Source organism: Pristiophorus japonicus, chromosome 12, assembly GCF_044704955.1.
Source record: "Pristiophorus japonicus isolate sPriJap1 chromosome 12, sPriJap1.hap1, whole genome shotgun sequence".
Taxonomy (NCBI): Eukaryota; Metazoa; Chordata; class Chondrichthyes; family Pristiophoridae; genus Pristiophorus; species Pristiophorus japonicus.
In genome coordinates this window covers 74,239,339-74,259,458 of record NC_091988.1, presented here as the reverse complement: position 1 = coordinate 74,259,458, position 20,120 = coordinate 74,239,339, and the positions used below count along the sequence as shown (strand labels likewise).

Sequence of the window (20,120 nt, the reverse complement as noted above, 5' to 3'; positions counted from 1 at the left end):
ATTACCAGGACAGAAATCGTTAGCTGGGAGTTTCAGCTGAACTGAGGTAAGAAAGCGCCGCTGTCTTAAAGTTTGAAATAACAAGAGCCGACCCACTTGCTGTCCGACAGCCCAGCGCTTCAGAAGCTTTTTATTTTTCACAACCAGCCTGATCCTAGGTCTGTGTATCAGTGACCTCACGCCTCACGCACACACACCTCACGCACACGCGCCACACCACACACACAAACACATACCCATTGTGGGTCGTACATTTTATCATTGGTCATTGGATCTACAAGTTAGTGATGCTGTTGATATTTGACATGTTTTTACACAGTTTGGGATTTTAATAGTGAATGCACATTGTGAAGTTGTGCATTTAGTTAAGCGAAATCTAATTGTGAAAGGGTAGGGCGGGGGCCGGTCCATGGAGAGTAATTCTGTGAATACTGGGGCACAGATTCAAACTCGAATGGCAGGGTGAACAGACAATTTAGATTTAGCTACTTTACAGAAAGTGGATGAACACATGGCTCAGACTGCTGGTTAAGAAAAAACTTGCAATTCATTAGCGCCTTTCACGACCTCAAGACACTCCAAGTGCTTTACCGCTGATGAAGTACTTTTGAAATGTAGTTACTGTTGTAATGTAGGGAAGGTAAAGACATAGTGTCGGCAAATTCAACGCATTTGGCAAAGAATGATTTGAGGTCTATGAGAGAGGATTTTGGACCAACCAGATAGACCGTCTTTCCCGGGCCCCGTACACTGCCTATTTCTCAGCATTAACACCCGAGGGGCTTGCCCGGGGATGTAGTTGCTGAGGAGTAGAAAGCTCAACGAGTTCCGCTCTGTGTTTCCTGCTAGTGGCTGTGCTAATGGTGACTGGAATGTTTGTTGCTCCTGTTTTAGAAACATAGAAAATAGGTGCAGGAGTAGGCCATTCGGCCCTTCGAGCCTGCACCGCCATTCAACAAGATCATGGCTGATCATACACCCCAGCACCTCCCCCCCACGCCCCCTCCACAACCCCCGACCCCCCCAGCCGCAAGGACCACATCCAACTCCCTCCCGAGCACATCCAATGAACTGGCATCAACAACTCTCCACGGCAGGGAACCCCACAGGCCAACAACTCCCCGAGTGAAGAAGTCTCTCCCAATCCCAGCCCCAAACAGACAATCCCCCATCCCAAGAGCGTGGCCCCCCCCCGGCTCCGGACCCACCCAACACCGGGAACACTCCCCCCGCCCCGTCCTGTCAGAATCCTTCCCAGATGTCGAGCCTCCAGCCCCGGCCACCCCGGAGCCACACCCCCGCGATGCCAACCACACCACATCCACCAACCTCCATTTGCACAGTCAACCCGTCCATCCCACTCTGAACACTCCCCGCACCGAGGCACAGAGCCCTCAGGCCCGCCCCTCCAACACACTTCGCACCCCCAGACCTCCGCTGCAATGTGGCCCCTCCTGTCCCCCGCCCTGGGTTTCTCCGCCCCCCCCCACCTCCACCACTCTCCCCTCCATCCCCCGCCCCCGTCTCCCCTCAACTTCCCTCTGCCTCCCCGCACAGGCTCCCATCTTGGGGGCGGTAACCTTCTGGGGCAGGGAATTTTAGCCCCCACCGTGGAAGTCCTGCTCCCGCCGCAGAATTGGCCTTACCACCCCTCAATGGAAGCGGAATGCAATTTCCCACACTCCACTTCTTTTGGGGGCAGTTACCGGGGCACGACTGGATGCTCCTGTGACAGTTGGAACTGGTGCTCTCCACTTTCCCGTCCTGTGACAGTTGGAACCGGTGCTCTCCACTCTCCTTTTTTTGAAAAAAGGAGGGCTGAGGAGTGACCTAATAGAGGTCTTTAAAATTATGAAAGGTTTTAATAGAGTGGATACAGAGAGAATGTTTCCACTTGTGGGGAAGAGCATAACTAAAGGCCATCAATATAAGATAGTCACCAAGAAATCCAATAGGGAATTCAGAAGAAAATTCTTTACCCAGAGAGTGATGAGAATGTGGATCTTGCTACCACAGGAAGTGGTTGAAGCGAATTGTATCGATGCTTTTAAGGGGAGGCTGGACAAGCATATGAGGGAGAAGGGACTAGAGGGTTATGCTGATAGATTTAGATGAGGAAAGACGGGAGGAGGCTCGAGTGGAGCATAAACGCTGGCATGGACTGGTTGGGCCAAATGACCAGTTTCTGTGCCGTATATCCTGTGTATATTGTGTAAGCTGGCTCACTTCGGCACCCAACACCTTGGGAAAAGTTGGCAATCTCCAGCTGTACTATTTTAAACCAATTGGTCATTGCATTAACCAGAGTCGGGAAAGCTCAGTCCTTTTTTTACGACAATGGGTTTGAACGGATTCCTTGCGATTTGTGAATGTTGGCTTTAACTCTTTGAAGGCAATGGTCTCAACCATTTCAGAATTGTAACTTGATTGTTTTTTTAAGTTTATTGCCCATCCCTAATTGCCCTTGAAGGTGATGATGAACCGCCTTTTTAAATCGCAGCAGTACTTCTTTGTAGCAGTTCGGTACAACTGCGTGGCTTTCTGGGCCGTTTCAGAGAGCGGTTAACCACATTGCTGTGGGTCTGGAGTCACATATAAGGATGGCAGATTATCTTCATCGGTGAACCAGATGGATTTTTACGACAATCCGGTAGTTTCATGGTCACCATTACTGATACTACTTTATTCCAAATTTATTTAATTAAATGAATTTAAACTCCCCATGTGCCATGGTGGGATTTAAAGTTGTGTCTCCAGACCATTAGTCCAGGCCTCTGGATTACTATTCCAGTAACATAACCACTATGCTACCGTACCCACTAACGTTACCCACTCAGCATTAATATTTAGTTTAATTATATTGACTTGTTAAAATGAATGTTAGTTGTACAATGACAATAACAGCTTATATTTATTTAGCACCTTTAACGTCCCAAGGTGCTACACAGGAGCGTTAATCAGACAAAAATTTCAACCAAACCAAAGAAGGAGATATTAGGACAGGCTTGGTAAAAGACGTAGGTTTTATGGAGGGTCTTAAAGGAGGGGAGAGAGGCGGAGAGGTTTAGGGAGGCAATCCAAGAGCTTAGGTCCTCGGCAGCTGAAGGCACGGCTGCCGACGATGGAGCGAAGGGGGAGAGGGACAAGAGTCCAGATTTATGGCAAATGATCATGTTGCAGTAACAAGTCCCCAAAATTCCAACGGATGATGAAAATCTACTAACTACTGTGTCGTGTTGCGTATAAAATTACTTCTGATGCCTCAGAGCATCACCCAGTGACTCTCATGACATGTAAAGACCAGGAAGGTGACACGTTTAATCCCTGGGCTGTGCGGAGTCCGCAGCACTCAGGCTGAGCAACAGTCAGGGAGCTACAAATCGCTCAGGGTCTCTGTTCTAGGGCTGGGAAAAACCAGTGAGAAATGGAAGAAAACCAGGCAGGGTTCCTGCTCCTAATTGCCGTCCAGTCACTCCTGCTGAAAAGTGCACGTGGGGAGATGTTGGTGGGGGATAGGGTCAGGACAGTGCTGTGATGTTTCTTTACAGTCATGTACCTTCTGAAACTCAGTACGGGCTTACGATCGTGAAGAATGGGTCAAGTAGTGAAGACTGTTGAGAGTCGTGGGACTGTGCCCCTCCCCTCCCCCTGCCCCCCGCCCCAGAGCAAGTGCCAACTCTTTGAGAAAGAAAGACTTGGATTTATATATATATATTATATATATATATTATATAAAATATACTTACATTTATATAGCGCCTTTCATGACCACCAGACGACTCAAAGGGCATTGCAGCCAATGAAGTACTTTTTGAAGTGTAGTCACTGTTGTAATGTAGGAAATGCGGCAGTCAACTTGCGCACAGCAAGCTCCCACAAACAGCAATGTGATAATGATCAGATAATCTGTTTTTGTTATGTTGATTGAGGGATAAATATTGGCCAGGACACAAGGGAGAACTCCCCTGCTCTTCTTCAAAATAGTCCCGTGGGATCTTTTACGTCCACCTGAGAGAGCAGACGGGGCCTCGGTTTAACGTCTCACCTGAAAGACGGCACCTCCGACAGTGCAATGCTCCCTGGGAGTGTCAGCCTAGATTTTTTTATGTGCTCAAGTTCCTGGAGTGGGACTTGAACCCACAACCTTCTGACACAGAGGCGAGGGTGCTACTCACTGAACCACGGCTGACGAGAAGAGAAACAAATATCGCCCTGTTGGGTAACCTTCTGCTGAGGCTGTTTGCTTCTTCCCCTTCAGGTCTCGGACGATTATAGTGTCATTGGCCGCTCCCTGTTCAAGAAAGAGACCAACATGCAGCTGTTTGTCGGCATGAAGGTTAATCTGTCGACTGGAGAAGCTGGAGTGATTGAAGGAGGCTTTGGGCAGAGCGGGAAATTTAAAATCCGAATCCCAGGTAGGTGCTCACTTTGCAAAGGAACTGTTTCAACCTTTCATAGAATGATATGGCACAGAAGGAGGCCAGTCAGCCCCTCGTGCCTGTGCTGCTCTTTGAAAGCACTATTCCAATTACTCCCACTCTCCCTGTTCTTTCCCCATAGCTCTGCAGCATTTACTATACGATGAATGACAATACAATATTATTTGCTGTGTGTCTAATTATATGTGTGAGCCCCGGTTTATGGGACAGCTACGGGATCCTTCTCTACATCTTTCTTATGGTGCAGTTCTCCTCGCTTGCGGATAGGGACGCCCGAGAGAGTGGCCGAAAGCATCTTAACCTTGGTTCTTTTTTTTTAATTGTTTTCCCTTGTTCTCTCCCCATTATCTACTTGGCTCCTCCTCACAGACAGAGCTGAGATCAATAACTCACCAGGTGGAGAACTGCAGGCATAGATCTGTATCCTAACTGATCGCAGTGCCTTTCAAACGGCTTGTGGGGAGGGAACGTAGATAGAACACAAAATAAACGGGAGAGCGGAGCCTCACACGATTCATACATGCGTGAGCCATCGCTTCTGAACTGTTAGCCACCGTATGTAAAACTTAATTTCCCCTTGGAGGCGGTGCAACGAAGGTTCACTGGATTGATCCCTGGGATGAGAGGTTTGTCCTTTGAGGAGACATTGAGTAGATTGGGCCTATACTCTCTGGAGTTTAGAAGAATGACACATGATCTCATTGAAACATACAAGATTCCAAGGGGGATTGACAGGGTAGATGCTAAGATGTTATTTCCCCCTGGCTGGAGACTGAAAGCTGTGGATGCTGAATCGTTGAGTATATTCGACGCTGAATTAACTAAATTATTGGAGTCTAGGGGAATCAAGGGATATGAAGATCGGGCGGGGAAGTGGAGTTGAGGTTGAAGATCAGTCATGATCTCATTGAATGGCAGAACAAGCCCGAGGGGCCGTATGGCATGCTCCTGCTCCTAATTCTTATTTTTTTTAATTGGTTCCTGAGATGTGGCCATCGCTGGCAAGGCTGGCATTTATTGACCGTCGTTAATTGCCTTCGAGAAGGTGATGGAGGTGAGCTGCCTTCTTGAACCTCTCTAGTCCGTGTAGTGAAGGTACTCCGACAGTGCTGTTAGGGAGGGAGCTCCAGGACTTTGACCCAGTGACGATGGCGATATATTTCTCAGTCAGGATGGTGTGTGACTTGGAGGGAAACTTGGAGGTGATGGTGTTCCCATGCCCATTACTTATGTGCTTGTGTTATCTTTCCCGGCGGTATTTATAATATAAAAAAAATATCCAGCATTGTGTGGTGTATTTGGGATTGTTGGGGTCATTATTTGCTCACAGCAACAGGTTTCAGCAGGCTAGGATACTTCAAAGCAAGGCTTGATAACCACTTAATACCAGCCGCCATGTCTGGCCTGCTCACTCCTGACTCTGCCCTGTGTTGTTCTCCCAGCAGGCAAACCTTTCAAAGACTTCTCCTTTGAAAGGGAAGGAAAGTCGAGAAGAAATTATTTTTTGTTCACGGAGCTTCCCAGTTATAGAAAAAGAGGCTGCATGTAGTGTCACCACAAGTCCCGTCCAGAATCGAGATGATAACACAGGAAAGTACAAAGTGATACATTTGGTAGGAAGAACAAGGAGAGGCATTATAAACTAAAGAGTGCATACAAGAAACATACAAGATTCTGAGGGGGATTGAAGGGGTAGATGCTGAGAGGTTGTTTCCCCTGGCTGGAGAGTCTAGAACCAGGGGGCATAGTCTCAGGATAAGGGGTTGGCCATATAAGGCCAAGATGAGGAAAGATTTCTTTGCTCAGAGGGTTGTGAATCTTTGGAATTCTCTGCCCCAGAAGGTGGTGGATGCAGAGTCTTTGAGTATATTCAAGGCTGAGATCGATAGATTTTTGGAGTCTAGGGGAATCAAGGGATATGGAAATCAGGCGGAAAATGGAGTTGAGCTCAATGATCAGCCATGATCTCATTGAATGGTGGAGCGGGCTCAAGGGTCAATATGGCCTAATCCTGCTCCTAATTCTCATGTTCTTATGTACAATCTTAAAGGGAGACTTGGGGGTATATGTGCACAAATCGTTCAAAGTGGCAGGGCAGGTTGAGAAAGTGGTTAAAAAAGCATACAGGATCCTGGGCTTCATAAATAGAGGCATAAAGTACAAAAGCAAGGAAGTTATGATGAACCTTTAGAAATCACTGGTTCAGCCTCAACTGGAGTACTGTGCCCAATTCTGGGCACCGCGCTTTAGGAAGGATGTGAAGGCCTTAGAGAGGGTGCAGAAAAGATTTACAAGAATGATTCCAGGGATGAGGGACTTCAGTTACGTAGATACACTGGAGAAGTTGGGGTTGTTCTCCTTAGAGCAGAGAAGGTTGAGAGAAGATTTGATAGAGGTGTTCAAAATCATGATGGGGTCTGGACAGAGTAGATAGAGAGAAACTGTTCCCATTGGCGGAAGGGTCGAGAACCAGAGGACACAGATTTAAGGTGAGTGGCAGAATAACCAAAGGCGACATGAGAAAAAACTTTTTTACGCAGCGAGTGGTTAGGATTTGGAATGCACTGCCTGAAAGGATGGTGGAGGCAGACTCAATGGTGGCTTTCAAAAGGGAATTGTTTAAGTACCTGAAGGAAAACATTTTGCAGGGCTATGGGGAAAGGGTGGGGGAGTTTGAGTAGCTGAAATGCTCTTGCAGAGAGCTGGCACAGGCTCGACTGGCCAAATGGCCTCCTTCTGTGCTGTAACCATTCTATGATTCTCTGATTGGGTAATTCCCCTGTCAATCACACCTGGAGACCAGAATGCTGTAAGTGACTGGGATTGATTTTACCCACAGAATTTGCAACTGTAACTATCCTTCACTCACTGCATTTTGCTGGCGAAATCACCCTGCTTTTATCAGGAGACGTTGCTGTACTTGCAGTTATGAGTTCTGTTTGCTGTAATTTGTACAGACTGTGTTTAAATAGACTCTCTTTGTTGAGTAAATAGACTTTTCTGTATATAAAAAGAATATGATTTTACCCAAACCCTAGTTACAACTAGTCAGTCAACAGCCAGCCATAGCAATTAACACCTAGCCAGGTTAGCCACTTATAGCTGATTGACTATTAACTGACTTCTTTTTCTTGATATGGTCATTTAGATGACATGATGTCATCGGTCATTTAGATGACATGATGTCATCAGTCATAATTCAATTTACTGGTCCATAGCTCTCCTAATTCCTTTACGGCTCACTCCATCTCTCCTAAATCCTTTACAGCACGATCTATCTTTCTCCTAAATCCTCTACTTTTCAGTCCATTTCTCTCCTAAATCCTCTACTTCCCAATCCATCTCTCTTCTAAATCCTTTGCGGCATGATCCATCTCTCTGAAATCCTCTATGGCTCAGTCTGTCTCTCCCCTATGGCCTAATGGATCAAGGCAATGTCTGGCGTGTCACTGGGTTGGACAGATCTGAGGGTCACTCGTTCAGTCACTGGCTGAATTAGTTACGGTGCTAAGACAACTAAAGTGGCGTTTGCTGCCTCCTAACTGAGAGCAACTAATTTAGTATAGCCTGAGAATCAAACCTGGGATTCCAAGTTACATGACTGAGTACTGCAGCCAGGGATGCTTCTGCACACTGGGCCATCAGTTGTTTCATAAGAACGTAAGAAATAGGAGCAAGAGTCGGCCACACGACCCCTCGAGCCTGCTCTGCCATTCAATAAGGTCACAGCTGATCATCGACCTCAACTCCATTTTCCCGCCCGATCCCCATATCCCTGGATTCCTCAGAGTCCAAAAATCTAGCGATCTCAGCCTTGAATATACTCAATGGCTCAGTATATACAGCCCTCTGGGGAAGAGAATTCCAAAGATTCACAACCCTCTGAGTGAAGAAATTCCTCCTCATCTCAGTCTTAAATGACTTACCCCTTAACCTGAGACTGTGCTCCCTAGTTCTAGACTCTCCAGCTGGGGGAAACAACCTCTCAGCATCTACCCTGTCAATCCCCTTCAGAATCTTACATGTTTCAATGAGATCGCCTCTCATTCCTCTAAACTCCAGAGAGTAGAGACCCAATCTACTCAATCTCTCCTCATAGGACAACCCTCTCATCGCAGGAATCAGTCTAGTGAACCTTTGTTGCACCGCCTCCAAGGGAAGTTTATCCTTCCTCAAATAAGGAGACCAAAACTCTGCACAGTAGTGTGTTTCAAAAGAAATAACTCGCTCAGCTGTATTTGTACTGAGTCCATCATCACATCCTCAATATATAAATGTTTGTGTTTCTGTATGCTTCATTCTGTTGATATGAACTTTTGTGTAATAATTATACTCCCTTATGTGTAAAGTTTGCTAATATCTGATCCAGTGTCAGAAATTAATGCCCGTGTGTTTATTTTTACAACGGGATCAGGGATTCCAGTATGGTTTTTGACAAGTTGATGAATTAATTCGTCAGACTGCCAGAATGTAGCATGCAAGAGGAAGCCAGATAGATAGAAAGAAAGAAGAAAGAAAGACTTGCATTTATAAAGCGCCTTTCATGACCCCCGGACGTCTTAAAGCGCTTTACAGCCAATGAAGTACTTGCGGAGTGTAGTCACTGTTGTAATGTAGGAAACGTGGCCAATTTACCCACAAACAGCAATGTGATAATGGCCAAATAATCTGTTTTTGTTATGTTGATTGAGAGATAAATATTGGCCAGGACAACGAGTATAACTCCCCTGCTCCTCTTCGAAATAGTGCCATCGGATCTTTTACGTCCACCTGAGAGAGAAGACGGGGCCTCAGTTAGTGTCTCATCCGAAAGACGGCATCTCCGACACTGCAGCACTCCCTCAGTACTGCCCCTCCGACAGTGCATTGCTCCCTTAGTACTACCCCTCCGACGGTGCAGCACTCCCTCAGCACTGCCCCTCTGACAATGCAGCACTCCCTCAGTACTGCCCCTCTGACAATGCAGCGCTCCCTCAGTACTGCCCCTCCGACAATGCTGCGCGCTCTCAGTACTGCCCCTCCGACAATGCAGCACTCCCTCAGTACTGCAGTGCAGCGCTCCCTCAGCACTGCCCCTCCGACAATGCAGCACTCCCTCAGTACTGCCCCTCCGACAGTGCAGCGCTCCCTCAGTACTGCCCCTCCGACAATGCAGCGCTCCCTCAGTACTGCCCCTCCGACAATGCAGCGCTCCCTCAGTACTGCCCCTCTGCCAGTGCAGTGCTCCCTCAGCACTGCCCCTCCGACAATGCAGTGCTTCCTCAGTACTGCCCCTCCGACAATGCAGCGCTCCCTCAGTACTGCCCCTCCAACAATGCAGAACTTCCTCAGTACTGCACTGGGAGTGTCAGCTTAGATTTATGTGCTCACAACCTTCTGACTCCGAGGCGCGTGTGCTACCCACTGAGCCACAACTGACACTGTTCAGATAAGCACATGAGGGAGAAAGGAATAGAGGGATATGTTGATGGGGTGAGATGAAGAGGGGTGGGAGGAGGCTCGTGTGGAGCATAAACACCGGCACAGATCTGTTGGGCCGAATGGCCTGTTTCTGTGTTGTTGATGCTGTATAACTTGCATGGGCGGAAGCAGTACTTCTCTTGCTCTGAGGGTGTTGAGCATAATTGTTGAGTGACGTTTAAAGGGGGTTGATATTAAATTGGGAACTACTTGCTATCTTGCTCTGGGTTTCCCATGCCCTTTCAAACCTAAGCAATGAAAGTCTGCTAGCTGTAAAGATCCAATGTGAAGGGACTTTGCAATACCAAGATTGGAACAGGTGGAGGCCATTCAGCCCCTCAAGTCTGCTCTGCCATTCAATTAAATCGTGGCTGATCTGTGACCTAATTCCATCTACCCACCTTAGTTACTTAACCCTTAATACCCATGTCTAACAATAATCTATCCATCTCAGTTTTCAAATCTTCAATTGCTTCCCCCAGCGTCAGCTAAATTATCAATCTCACTCAGAGTCTGCGGATGGCTGGTGTGGTAACTGGAAAATACCATACTGGCGGAGTAGGGGACAGTGGGCTGAGGTGCATTGTTGGCACACAGTTAAGGGAATCATAGAAATTTACGGCACGGAAGGAGGCCATTTGGCCCATCGTGTCCGTGCCAGCCGACAAAGAGCTATCCAGCCGAATCCCAGTTTCCAGTTCTTGATCCGTAGCCCTGTAGGTTATGACACTTCAAGTGCATATCTAAATACTTTTTAAATGTGATGAGAGTTTCTGCCTCTACCACCCTTTCAGGCAGTGAGTTCCACACCCCCACCATCCTTGGGTGAAAAAAGTTCTCCTCAACTGCCCACCAATCCTCCTACCAATTACTTTAAATCTATGCCCACTAGTTATTGACCCCTCTGCTAAGGGAAATAAGTCCTTTCTGTTATATATGTAAACCTGTAAATACCTTGTTTAACCACCAGAGGGCTCATCCCCTGGAGTCCCAAGGGATCCCACAATCCCTTGGGGGCACCTGTACATAAGGAGGCCTCACAGGCTGGAGAGGCACTCTGGAGACCTGTAATAAAGGACTATGGTCACACATTACTTTGAGCTTACAGTATCTGGTCAGATTCTTTATTCAAGACATAACACTTTCTATCCACTCTATCTAGGCCCTGCATGATTTTATATACGTAAATAGTGGTTAAATACTTCAGCAATTACTCCCACCTTTCACAAGGGATTTGGACTTGAACTTGAAAAGGAAAAAATTGCAGGGCTCTGGAGGAAGGGCTTTACTCTACATGTAACCGCACTGTAACTGGCCTGGGAGGGCTGGGTGCTGATACTGTGTGCTCAAAGTAGAAAGTGTTTCATTTCCCCAGTGCAAACATCTGACAACAACTTGTATCTACTTATAGCATCTTCAACCTAGAAAACCGTCCCTCGGCACTTCACACTGGCACGATCAAAAACAGTGGCCAAAGGGGATATGAGGAGGGGCTTGGTAATATATTTGCTTCATAGGTTCTTTGCTTAAGAATTCATAATAACACATTGCTATTCAGAACTAGTTGTTTTATTAGCAAAGGTTTAACAATCATACTACACATTACCAGTTCATCCATCAGGCTCACAACTGCATACCTCATCATGGATCCCCGGAACCCAACTGGCTGGAGTTTTATTGAGTCTTGTGAACATTGCCTGACTGGCTAAGCCACTCCCAACTCAACAGCTCTACAACTATTTTTGTAGAAAACAAAATAAACATTAAATCAAGTGCCCCCTGATTAAAGCCGGGGGGGGGGGAGGCGGGCGGGCGGCGGTGGGGACACTCCAAATACATTTCAAGTACCCTTTTTTCAACAGCTCTACAACCCTGTGAGCATACTCACAGGTGCATACATTCCCGGTCTTAAAGGAGAAGAGGGAGGTCGAGAGGAGTTCCAGAGCGTGGGATCGAGGTGGCTGGTTCCCCTAAGTGAGGCCGTGGCTGCAAACCTGAGCCTGACCTGAGTAGGAGCAGCACTGGCCACAGCGATGGGCTCGGCCTACAAGACACCAGAGACAGCAGCCACGTCCTAGGGTGAGGAGGCTGCTGGTGATGCTGGGCCGAGGTTCTCCTGTACTTATAATCAGCGCCATGGTTTGATTTACATAAACATTTGCCAGAAGTCAATAAGAAAACTTGCCCTTACACGGCGTCTTTCACGATATCACAAAGCGCTTTACAGCCAATGAAGTACTTTTGAAGCGCAATCACCGTTGTAATGCAGGAAACGCGGCAGCCAATTTGTGCACAGCAAGCTCCCACAAACAGCAATGAGAAGCGAGCCACGTAGGGAATTTAAATTGATGTGCATTGGTAGAGGCCCATGGACCTTGGTGATGATTAGAATTTGAGCATTTGAAACTCAGCCCTGGATTGAATAGGATACTTAAGGTTTTGTTCAGTTTGGTTCAGCCTTTTAAAAAAATTCATTCATTCCTGGGATGTGGGCGTCGCTGGCAAGACCCTTCGAGCCTGCCCTTGACATTCAATAAGATCATGGCTGATCATCGACCTCAACTCCACTTTCCCGCCCGATCCTCATATCCCTTGATTCCCCTTGACTCCAAAAATCTTATCGATCTCAGTCGTGAATAGACTCAACGCCTCAGCATCCACAACCCTCTGGGGCACAGAATTTCAAAGAAATTATGGCAAGGTAGAGCTGAGTGCTATCGGCTGATCTCGGGTCTGAAGAGAGTTGTCACCCATGTGGATGAAAAAAAGGCCGAAATGTAATGTATGAGGAATAAAGGGCGTACTTTTTGTAAATAAAATGTATTTTATAAAGAATTTTTTTGGTGCAGATGAATAGGTGGTCAATAGAAAACAATATCACTGCATGTGAAATCAAGTCAAGAGTTATATCTAAAAACATCTTAGCTGGGTTAGGCTAAACCGAGTGTTTAATATAAGTTAAAGAAAGGCCTTGCATTCGCTCCTCTTTCCCAATGCTACTTTTGGGAGTCTTACAAAACCGTGTTGCAACGAGGGACCAGTTCGGCAGAGGATGGTTTGCGGGAATTCTCCAGGAAGAGCTCACGATCAAGAATAAAGGAGCGATGCACTTGTGTTTTTGAAAAACCCCTTAAAGTGTGACTGCACCCTCTCTTCATTTCACATGAAATCTATTGTGAAGAAGAGCAGGGGTGTCCTGGCCAATCTTTATCCCTCACCCGGCAGATTATCCAGTCATTTATCTCATTGCTGTTTGTGGGAGCTTGCTGTGCACAAATTGGCTGCCGCGTTTCCTGCATTACAACGGTGACTGCGCTTCAAAAGTACTTCATTGGCTGTAAAGCGCTTTGTGATATCGTGAAAGACGCCGTGTAAGGGCAAGTTTTCTTATTGACTTCTGGCAAATGTTTATGTAAATCAAACCATGGCGCTGATTATAAGTACAGTTCAAATCCCTGTGTGGGACGAGTGTCGTGTCTGCCTTGGTTTGCGGGGAAGGAGCATTTTTTGTTTGTTATTTTTCTTTTCTCTGTGTCACCACGCATATTACCCCTACCCCACACACATTTTTATTCAGGGTAGGTTCAAAATGCAACAACTGAACTTCCCCTTCAAAGGCTTTTTTAGTCGTTGTGAAAGCCTTGTGGTTAAATGGCACCGGATGTTAGTTTCCTGGAAGTATTTCTAATTAAAACCATTTCAGACCAACTTTTTTTACAATAAATAACTGATTAATGTGTCTCTGGCCCCCAAAACATTCTCAAAGCCCTTTAACCCTTTGTGTGCTGGCAGGTCCAGGAAAATTCCTTCCTTCTTGGAGCAGCCATTTTTTTTTAATTAAAGTTTACAATCACATATCATAATGTTGAAGAAAACTCTAATATTACATTAATGAAGCTGCTCAGATAGCTCCAATAGCTTTAAAAAATAAAGACTTCCATTTCTACAATGCCTTTCACGACCACTGGACGTCCCAATGTATTTTACAGCCAATGAAGTACTTTTTGAAGTGCAGTCGCTGTTGTAATGTGGAAAATGCAGCAGCCAATTTGTGCGCAGCAAGCTCCTTACAGTGAGATATCAACAAGTTCCCTGCTGGAGTGGAGCTAAACCATAGAAACCAAGAGGAACCTGTTCAACCTACATCGACTCCAGGCTAGATCCAAGACAGTCCCATCCTTTGTCATCGAACTACAGACGACGCTTGCATCTCCGCACACTCGGAGGCCAAACTCCAAGCCATCGGCAAGGCCTTCACCGAGGTGTATGAGAGCATGGGCCTTACACTAAACATCTGTCAAACAAAAGTCCTCCACCAACCTGCCCATACCAAACAGCACTGCCCCTCCAGTCAAGATCCACCGCACGGCCCTGGACAACGTGGACCATTTTCCATACCTCGGGAGTCTACTATCAGCAAGGGCAGACATCAATGACGAGGTCCAACACCGCCTTCAGTGTGCCAGCGCAGCCTTCAGTCACCTGAGGAAGAGAGTGCTTGAAGATCAGGACCTCAAATCTAGAACCACCCATGGTCTACGGGGCAGTATTGATACTTGCCCTCTATATGGCTCCAGAGACATGGACTATATACAGCAGACACCTCAAATCACTAGAGAAGTACCACCAGCGCTGCCTCCGCAAGATTCTGCAAATCCCCTGGGATGATAGACGCACCAATGTTCTCGCTCAGACCAACATCCCCAGCATCGAAGCACTGACCACACTCGACCAGCTCCGTTGGGCAGCCACATCATCCGGATTGCCCAAGACGAGACTCCCTAAGCAAATGCTGTACTCAGAACTCCTACACGGCAAGCGAGCCCCACGTGGGCAGAGGAAACGCTTCAAAGACACCCTCAAAGCCTCCTTGATAAAGTGTAACATCCCCACCGGAACCTGGGAATCCCTGGCCCAAGACCTTCCAGCTGCTGTCATCCAAGCCTCCGACTTTCCACAGCAGGTATTGTGAACCATTGTGGTTGTAGAGAAATTAGCCGCATTCATTCAGGAAATAAATTACATATTACATAGAATGTACAGCACAGAAACAGCCCAACTGGGTCATGTCGGTGTTTATGCTCCACACGAGCCTCCTCCCACCTCTCTTCATCTCACGCTAATGGCAAAGCCTTCTATTCCTCTCTCCCTCATGTGCTTATCTAGGTTCCCCTTAAAGGCATCTATGCTATTCGTCTCTGTGTGATAGGGTGTTCCACATTCTCACCAATCTTTGGGTTAAGAAGTTTCTCCTGAACTCCCTATTTAATTTATTGGTGACTATCTTATATTTATGGACTCCTAGTTTTGGTCTCCCACACAATCCTCTTCTGGAAATATCTTCTCTACGCCTACCCTATCAAACCTATATGGGCATATATTCTCTGGAGTTTAGAAGAATGAGAGGTGATCTCATTCTTGCAGGGCTTGACAGGGTAGATACCGAGAGGCTGTTTCCTCTGGCTGGGGCATCTAGAATCAGTCTCAGGGTAAAGGGTCGGCCAGTTAGGACTGAGATGAGGAGAAATTTCTTCACTTGTAAATCTTTGGAATTCTCAACCCCAGAGGGCTGTGGATGCTGAATTGTTGAGTATATTCAAGGCTGAGAGAGAAATTTTTGGACAGTAAGGGAATCAAGGGATATGGGGATAGTGCAGGCATGTGGAGTTGTGGTAGAAGATCAGCCGTGATCTTATTGAATGGCTGAGCAGGCTCGAGGGGCCATATGGCCTGCTCCTAATTCTTGTGTTCTTATGTTAAAACCTTTCATGATCTTAAAGACCTCTGTCAGGTCACTCCTCAGCCTTTTCCTTTCTAGAGTAAAGAGCCCCAGCCTGTTAAATCTTTCCATATAGGTATAACCTATTGTTGTTTTGCAAGCTTTTTAAAAATTCAAAAACCCAAACAAGAGCAACTTGCGCATATATACAGTGCCTTGCACACAGAAATTCCTCCCAAGGGGTGTAATCCGACAAAAATCGACACCGAGCCAAAGATGGTAATAGCCAATAGGGTGGGGGGGTGGGAGGGGCAGTGGAGAAGGGGGGTGACTCAAAGCTTGGCCAAAGAGGTGGGTTTTAAGAAGGGTCTTAAAGGGGAGATCATCATAGACAGTCCCTTGGAGGTGAGGATGACTTGCATCCACACTAAAAATGAGTTCTCAGATAACTGAAGAGTCCAATGCGGGACCTACAGTCTCTGTCACAGGTGGGGCAGATGGTGGTTGAAGGCATGGGTGGGTGGGGTCCTTCTGCTGTCGATGCTTGGCTTCAGCTCGCTCTCGGCGAAGAGACTTGAGGTGTTCAGCGCCCTTCCGGATGCTTTTCCTCCACTTTGGGCGGTCTTGGGGATGTTACATTTTTTCAAGGAGGCTTTGAGGGTGTACTTGAAGCGTTTCCTCTGCCCACCTGGGACTCACATGCCATGTTTATAATATTTATAATATTCTGCTGTTAAGGTGAATCTTTGTTTCTTTAAGGCCACAGACTGTTATGTAAACACAGGATATGATTTATAAACTATTCATTCATAGGCAGTCCCTCGGAATCGAGGAAGACTTGCTTCCATTCTTAAAATGAGTCCTTCGGTGGCTGAACAGTCCAGTACGAGAACCACAGTCCCTGTCACAGGTGGGACAGATAGTCATTGAGGAAAAGGGTGGCTGGGACAGGTTTGCCGCACGCTCTTTCCGCTGCCTGCGCTTGATTTCTGCATGCTCTCGGTGATGAGACTCAAGATGCTCAGCGCCCTCTCGGATGCACTTCCTCCACTTAGGGCGGCCTTTGGCCAGGGACTCCCAGGTGTCAGTAAAGATGTTGCACTTTTTCAGGGAGGCTTTGAGGGTGTAACGTTTCCTCTGCCCACCTTTGGCTGAGAGAGGGGGAGAGGTGTAAGAATGGAATTCCAGAGCTGGGGCTTGCACTGCTGAAGGCGCGGCCACCAATGATAGAGCGAAGGGACGAAAGGATTTGAGAATGCACAAGAGACCAGAGTTGGTAGAATACAGAATTCACGGAGGGTTGTAGGGCTGGAGGAGGTTACAGAGAATGTGACGGACGAGACCATGAAGGAATTTGAACACTGAGTTAGAATTTTAAAGTTGAGGCCCTGGGTGATCAGGAGCCAATGTAGGTTAGCGACGACAGAGGTGACAGGTGAACGGTGGGGGGGTGGTGAGGGATTGGATTTTGGCAGCAGAGGTTCAAATGAGCTGAAGCTTATGGAGGGTGGAGGCTGGCCAAGTGAGCATTGGAACAGTTGAATCTCAAGATGACAAAGGAATGGATGAGGGTTTGGGCAGTAGGTGGGTTGAAGCAGGGACAATGTTACAGAGGTAGAAACAGGTGGACTTTGTGATGAAGTGGACACGGGCTTGGAAATTCAACTCAAGGTTAAATAGTATGTCATGTTTGCAGACAGCCTGGTTTAAGCTGCGACAATGGCCAGGGAGGGGTGTGGATTCAGTGGCAAGGGAATGGAGCTTTTGGTGAGGCCAAAGACATTGGCATCGGTCTTGCCAATGATGAACTGGAGAAAATTATGGCTCATTCATAACTGGATGTCAGCCAAGCAGGCTAACCACATGGGGGCATTGAAGAGGTCGAGAGTAGTAAGCCTGAGGATTAGGAGAATTTTAGAATTCAGTAAAGAAGGACCAAGAAATTGATAAGGAAAGAGATAAAAGAATATGAGAGCAAATTAGCAAGAGACATAAAAACAGATTGTTAACGTTTCTATAGGTATGTAAATAGGAAGCGATTAGTGAAAGTAAACATGGGCCCATTAGAGGCAGAGACAGGAGAAATTATAACGGGCAGTAAGGAAATGGCAGAGACATTAAACAACTATTTTGTTTCTGTCTTCACGGTAGAAGATACAAAAAACATTACGGAAATAATGGGGAACCAAAGGTCTATAGAGAATGAGAAACTTAAAGAAATCAGTACAAGTACTGGAGAAATGAATGGGACTGAGTGGCGATTAATCCCCTGGACCTGACGACCTGTATCCTAGGGTTTTAAAAGAGGATGCTGCAGAGATAGTAGATGCACTGGTATTAACCTTCCAGAATTCTCTAGATTCTAGAACAGTCCCCAAGGATTGGAAGGTAGTAAACATAACTCCGCTTTTTAAGAAAGGAGGAAGAGAAAAAACTATAGGCCAGTTAGCTTCACATCAGTAGTAGGTAAAATGCTACAATCTGTTATTAGGGACGTGGTAACAGGGCACTTAAAAAAAATCATAATATGATTAGGCAGAGTCAACATGGTTTTATGAAAGGGAAATCGTGTTAGAATATTTTGAAGCTGTAACTAGTAGGATGAGTAAGAGGATTTGGATTTTCAAAAAGCAGTTGATAAGGTGCCACAGAGGAGGTTATTACACAAAGTTAGGACTCATGGGATTGGGGGTAATATACTAGCATAGATTGAGAATTGGTTAATCGACAGACAACAGAGAGTAGGAATAAATGGGACTTTTTCGGGTTGGCAGTCTGTAACTAGTGGGGTACCGCAAGGATCGGTTCTTGGGCCTCAGCTATTTACAATCTATATTAATGACTTGGATGAAAGGACTGAATGTAACGTATCCAAGTTTGCTGATGATACAAAGTAAGATGGGAAAGTAAGCTGTGAGGAGAATGCAGAGAGCGGGACCTGGGGGTACTTGTGCATGAAACACAAAAGGATAATATGCAGGTACAGCAAGTGATCAGGAAGGCCAATGGTATCTTGGCCTTTATTGCAAAGGGGATGGAGTAGAAAAGCAGAGAAGTCTTGCTACAGCTATATAAGGTATTGGTGAGGCCACACCTAGAATACTGCGTGCAGTTTTGGTTTCCATATTTACGAAAGGATATACTTGCTTTGGAGGCAGTTCAGAGAAGGTTCACTTGGTTGATTCTGGGGATGAGAGGGTTGACGTATGAGGAAAGGTTGAGTAGGTTGGGCCTCTACTCATTGGAATTCAGAAGAATGAGAGGTGATCTTATCGAAACGTATAAGATTATGAGGGCGCTTGACAAGGTGGATGCAGAGATGATGTTTCCACTGATGGGAGAGACTAGAACTAGAGGGCATGATCTTAGAATAAGGGGCCGCCCATTTAAAACAGATGAGGAGAAATTTCTTCTCTGAGGGTTGTAAATCTGTAGAATTCGCTGCCTCAGAGAGCTGTGGAAGCTGGGACATTGAATAAATTTAAGACAGAAATAGACAGTTTCTTAAATGATAAGGGGTTATGGGAAGCGAGCGGGGAAGTGAAGCTGAGTCCATGATCAGATCAGCCATGATATTGAATGGCGGAGCAGGTTCGAGAGGCCGTATGGCCTACTCCTGCTCCTATTTCTTATGTTCTTATGTTCTTATTAAATATAGACAGGCTGACAGAGCAGCAAGAACATGGCAAATGGAATACAATGTGTGGAAGTGTGAAGTTATCCACTTTGATAGGAAAAACAAAAAAGCAGAATATTTGTTGAATGGTGAGAGACTGGGACATTTTGGTGTTCAGAGAGACCTGGGTGCCCTTGTACACGAATCACTGAAAGTTAACATGCAGGTACAGCAAGCAATTAGGAAACCAAATGGTATGTTAGATTTTGTTACAAAGGGGTTAGATTTTGTTAAAAGGAATTAGAGTATAAGAGTAAAGAAGTCTTACTACAATTTTACAGGGCATTGGTGAGGCCATACCTGGAATACTGTGTACAGTTCTGGTCTACTTACCTCAAGAATGCATACTAACCATAGAGAGAGTGCAACAAAAGTCCACTAGACTGGTTCCAAGGATGAGGGGATTACCCTATAAGGAGAGATTGAGTAGACTAGGTCTATATTCCCTCGAGTTTAGAAGAATGAGGGGTGATATATTTGAAACATAATATTCTTAAGGGTCTAAGGGTTAATGCTGAGAAAATGTTTCCTCTGGTTGGGTAATCTAGAACACAGGGTCACAGTCTCAGAATAAGAGGTCGGCCATGTAGGACTGAGATGAGGAGAAATTTCTTCACTCAATCTTTGGAATTCACAACCCCAGAGAGCTGTGGATGCTCAGTCATTGAGTATATTCTAGACCGAGGTCGATAAGTTTTGGGAACTAAGGGAGTTAAAGGATATGGGGATCGTGCGGGAAGGTGGAGTTGTGGTAGAAGATCAGCCATGATCTCGTTGAATGGAGGAGGAGACTTGAAGGGCCTTCTCCAGTTCCTGTTTCTTATAT

General features: G+C 46.2%; 1 protein-coding gene across 11 annotated transcripts in view; it reads left to right on the top strand.

Annotated features, from left to right (window-relative positions):
* The window catches only part of eefsec (eukaryotic elongation factor, selenocysteine-tRNA-specific), a 468,842-nt gene that overhangs the window by 292,053 nt on the left and 156,669 nt on the right, over positions 1–20,120 (top strand). For all 11 annotated transcript variants that reach the window (XM_070895666.1, XM_070895672.1, XM_070895675.1 and 8 more), the window contains one exon: positions 4,259–4,415. In XM_070895666.1, the coding sequence (XP_070751767.1) occupies positions 4,259–4,415 (157 nt within the window). The remainder of the gene's footprint in view (positions 1–4,258; positions 4,416–20,120) is intronic.